General features: G+C 49.3%; 1 protein-coding gene across 1 annotated transcript in view; it reads left to right on the top strand.

Moving 5' to 3' along the window:
* Positions 1 to 5,000, top strand: part of sipa1l2 (signal-induced proliferation-associated 1 like 2) — a 121,898-nt gene that overhangs the window by 99,148 nt on the left and 17,750 nt on the right. The window contains exons 16-17 of the mRNA XM_062544205.1: positions 648 to 941; positions 3,798 to 3,918. Coding sequence (XP_062400189.1) covers positions 648 to 941; positions 3,798 to 3,918 — 415 coding nt within the window. The remainder of the gene's footprint in view (positions 1 to 647; positions 942 to 3,797; positions 3,919 to 5,000) is intronic.

Here is a 5,000-nt window from a genome sequence, read left to right as displayed (position 1 = left end):
AAAGTGAAGGTCAGTTGTGAAGTGTCCAGTTGGCAGGAGTGAAGCTAAATGAATGGGCCTAAGGGATCAGAGTGACTCTAATGCAATAATGCTGGTGATTATATGGGGCTAAATTCAATTTAGTCTCTCCCTATTCCCCCTCTCTCTCTCTCTCTCTTTCTCTCAGTCTGTCGATTTCTCTCTCTCCCTCCCTCCCCCTCTCTCTAGTCTGTCAATTTCTTTCTCTCCCTCCCTCCCCCTCTCTCTTCCTCAATCCTCACTTTGTCTTAGCTGCTATTTCTCTTGCCGTTTGTTTGTTTGTTGTATGTTTGTGTGTTTGGTGTTGTCATAGTAGTGTACTGTAAGTGGTAGCGCTGTTTTCTAATGGTAGTATGGTTTTCAGTTGATGTTTTCAGAGATCACTGTTTCTCTCGAGGTGTGATGGTGTGAGATACTTGAGCGATTTGATAACGGAGTGTTAACCCTCTTCTTCTCTTTCCCCTCTTTCTCTCTTTATCAACCCATACTCCCATTGTCTATCTCTCCTTCTCTCTCTCTCCCTCCCTCTCTCTCTCTCTCTCTCTCTTTCTCTCTCTCTCTCTCTCTCTCTCCCTCCCTATCTCTCTATCTCCCCCCCCCCCCCCCCCTCTCTCCATCCCTCTCCTCAGTGGCTCTCGTCACTCGGGCAGTCCGTCGGAGCGGGGCCTGAAGAGTGGCGGCGGCTCCATGGACTCCTCCTCCTCCAAGCTGTACATCATCTCGCCCACGGGCCACGCGCCCCCCCTGGGCCACGGCCACGGCCACGCGCTGGCGCCCCACCACCTGCAGCAGCACCAGCTCCAGCAGCAGCAGCACCCCTACCTGGGCCAGCAGTACGCCCAGCTGCAGCTGCAGAGGGACAAGTACCTCATGAGCTGGAAGAAGGCCCACGAGGCCTCCACCCTGGACCACCAGCAGACCAGGTGGGCATGGGGCGGGGTGGGGTAGTGTGTGTGTGTGTGTGAGGGAGGGATGGAAGGTGGAGTGTTGTGTGTTGGGTACAGTATGTGTTAGGTGGTGTGTGTGTGTGTGTGTTGGGTAGGTGTTAGATGGAGGGAGTATGAGTGTGGGTGTGTGTGTTTGTGTGTGTGTGTGTGTGTGTGTGTGTGTGTGTGTTGGGTTGGTGTTAGATGGAGGGAGTATGAGTGTGGGTGTGGGTGTGTGTGTTTGTGTGTGTGTGTGTGTGTTGGGTTGGTGTTAGATGGAGGGAGTATGAGTGTGGGTGTGTGTGTTTGTGTGTGTGTGTGTGTGTGTGTGTGTGTGTGTGTGTGTGGGTGTGTGTGTGTGTGTGTGTTGGATTGGGGGGCGGTGTGTGTTTGGGAAGGGGGAACATGGGGTTTGAAGATAGACTGATGGATGAGATGTATGTAAGTGTCTGTGTCTTTGTCTGTTTGTTTGTTTGTTTGTGTGTGTGTGTTCCTGTTATTATGTGTTCAGGAGTGTTTGTGGTTTGTGTGTTCTTGTGCGTGCGTGTGTGTGTGTGTGTGTGTGTGTGTCTGGGTGCAAGCATGTACAGTCTTGCTTGCGTGACTTTTCAAGCTGTTCTCTCTCTGAATGTGGCTGTGGGGTGTGCATGTTCAGTGCGCACACAACACATTCGTGACCATATATTGCGAAGTGTGTAGGTACAACATGTACAGTAGTTGTGTGTGTGTGTGTGTGCGTGCATTTACGTTTACACATGCATAGGTTTGTCTACGCATGTGTATGAATCAAGACGCCGGCAGCTTCTCTCAGCCACAGCAGCAGTTGACAGCTGTCATTGGCCGTTTGTGCCCGTGCCTCCGTGACCGTGATGGCGTCTGACAGCGTCGCGCTGTGTCTCTCTCCGTCTCTGCTCTGATTGGTCACTTGGCCGACCCTTGGCCTTTCGGTCTCGCTGTTCGCTGTAGCTCCGCCGACTTCCAAATGTCACATGCTACTTATCATGACTTGGCACTAACAGAAAATGTCACATTACTACTTATCATGACTTGGCAATAACAGAATTTGCAGTAAGCTGTGTGATGAGTCACTTTCCATTAGCGTCTTGTGCTTTATGTTATGTTGCATTTCCTGTTTGCTTGTTTTCTCATCATAAGCAAGGCAAAACTAGTCAATGATTGGAGCTAAAGCCTACCGTACACTGACAGACTTTGACAAGATTTGGGAAAGATTCTGGAAAGATTGTAGTCTTTTCAGTAAAGCTTGAATGAGGGGGCATTAGTTGAAAGACTACAATCTTTCAAGAATCTTTCCCAAATCTTGTCAAAGTCTGTCAGTCATCATTGTTAACTTGCTTCCCTTTTTGTTCAATATGATATGCATGATTGTTGTTGCAATCTCATTAATTGTGTTCATTCTTTAAACCTACAGTAGATTAGGTTTCTTTGTTCATCATCATCTCCACAAGTAAAGCCAAAACTAATCGACTCTAGAGTCATCAATGCTAACTTATTCATTTCTTGTCATTATTATATTTGCCATGTCATTGTGTTTTTAAAGCCTAGATAAGCCAGGCGCAGCTAACAATGGCTCGACCTCAGTTCAGGCCAGCCCATGTGTTGCAGACATCTTTGTTTCTTGCTCGTTTTTATTTTGCGTTTTTTCCTTTTGGCTTCTCCTTGTTTCAGTCCGACCGATGGCTTAGTGTCGTTACTCCTAAGGGCACTGTTGCAGAAAGCCAGGTACAGCAGCTCCAACGCGTTTCGCCCTCTTACTCCCCACTCCAACCACGTAGCCTCATCCCCCTCTCTATCACTCTGGCTCCCTCTCTCTATCCCTCTCTATCGCTCATGCCTGCTGTCTTTCTCCTCACATCTATCTATTGAACTGTCTGTCTGTCTATCTATCTATCTATCTATCTATCTATTTATCTATATTTTCGTCTATCTATCTATATCTATCTATCTATCTATCTATCTGTGTATCTCCATCTCTCTATCTCTCTATCTTTTAATCTATCTATCTATCCATATTTGACTCTATTTATCTATCTATCTATCTCTCCATCTCTGGCTGCTGCTTCCGTCCCGCTCTCTCGCCCTCTTCCTGTTTCACCTCACTTCCTCCCCCTCTTCCTGGCGGGAGCAATCCCAGAGATCCCTCTGTCTGTCTCTCTCTCTCCCTCTGTGTGTGTTTGGCTGTGTGCCTGCGTGCGTCCGTCACGGTCTGCCAGAGTTCGGGACATGTGGATGTGAAGCCAGCCTGCCGCTCCTCTCACACCCTGGGGTGGGGTTGAGGCTGATGGGGTATGGGGGGGGGTGTGTGTAACGGACAACCCTAACTCTGCAACCACAGCCCCCACTCCCCACCCCCTATCCCCCTCTCAACTACCCGCACTGCTGCTGCTGTTGCTGCTGTTTTGCCTCCCTATCCTCAAGATTCCCAGTTTGCCCCCCCCCCCCCCCCTCGCCCCATAACAGATTTGCAGTTTGCCTTTTGCTGCTTGTCAACCCCCCCACCTCCCAACCCCCACCTGCCGACCGATGCGGCCCAAAGCCTCGGCCCCCCCTGCTCTGAGACCGCATCCCCAGTCAGTCACCTGATGTGTACACGTTCACCTGCAGCCTGCCTGTCAGGCGCCCCAGACAGAGTTACATGCACTAATGTCTCTCTCTCTCTCTCTCTCTATCTCTCTCTCTCTCTCTCAATCTCTCTCTCTCTCTCTCTTTCTTTCTTTCTTTCTTTCTTTCTCTCTCTCTCTCTCTCTCTCCTCCTATATTTCTCTACTCTTTCTTTCTGTATTTCTGTATCTCTTTCTCTCCTCCCCTCTCCTCCTCCCTCTCTCCCTCTCTCAGGACGATGTACCTGACTGACCCGGCGTGTCCTGCTCCAGAGGGGAAGCAGCATCTCTCCAAGGAGGAGTTCCTCCGCCTGCTCCTGCCCGACAGCCCCTCAGGCCCCGGGGGGAGATCCAAGGTGAGCCTACCCTTCACTTCCCTCCTCTACTCGACTCTCCTCTCCTCTACTCCTCTATTCTAATCTCCCCTTCTCTCCCCTCTACTCGACTCTCCTCTCCTCTACTCCTCTATTACAGTATATTCTACCCTTCTCTTCTCCTCCCTCCACTCTCCTCTCCTCTACTCCTCTATTATGTTTTACCCTTTTTCCCCTCCTCTACTCTCCTCTACTCTACTCCTCTATTCTAATCTACCCTTCTCTCCCCTCTACTCTCCTCCACTCCTCTATTCTATTCTATTCTACCCTTCTCTCCCCTCCTCTACTCTCCTCTACTCTACTCCTCTATTCTATTCTACCCTTCTCTCCCCTCCTCTACTCTCCTCTACTCTACTCCTCTATTCTATTCTACCCTTCTCTCCCCTCCTCTACTCTCCTCTACTCTACTCCTCTATTCTATTCTATTCTACCCTTCTCTCCCCTCCTCTACTCTACTCTCCTCTACTCCTCTATTATATTCTACCCTTCTCTCCCCTCCTCTACTCTCCTCTACTCTACTCCTCTATTCTATTCTATTCTACCCTTCTCTCCCCTCCTCTACTCTACTCTCCTCTACTCCTCTATTATATTCTACCCTTCTCGTCCCTTTCCTCCACTCTCCTCTACTCCTCTATTCTAATCTACCCTTCCCTTTCCTCCACTCTCCTCTACTCCTCTATTCTAATCTACCCTTCCCTTTCCTCCACTCTCCTCTACTCCTCTATTCTAATCTACCCTTCCCTTTCCTCCTCTCCACCACTCTATTGTACCCTTCCCTTCCTTCTTCTACTCTCCTCTTTTAACCTACACTCCTCTACTCTCCTCTGCCCTTCCCTTCCACCTCTCCTCTCTTCTCTACCTCCTCTATTCTCACCTCTCCTCCTCTCCTCCCCTCCCCACATCTTCTCTCTCCTCTCCTCTCCCCTCTGTTCTACCCCTTCCGCCCTCTGTGTGTTATTCTTATATAAAAAACCTTGGAAGTCGATTGTACCATTCCTCTTATCAGTTGAACTTGAGAAAACAAGTGTACACATTCCCACCACTCTTCTCCTCTCTCTATCAAT

The sequence above is a fragment of the Sardina pilchardus genome, chromosome 1 (assembly GCF_963854185.1).
Source record: "Sardina pilchardus chromosome 1, fSarPil1.1, whole genome shotgun sequence".
NCBI lineage: Eukaryota > Metazoa > Chordata > Actinopteri > Clupeiformes > Clupeidae > Sardina > Sardina pilchardus.
The sequence above is the reverse complement of the archived record's forward strand: the minus strand, read 5'-3'. Positions and strand labels throughout refer to the sequence as shown.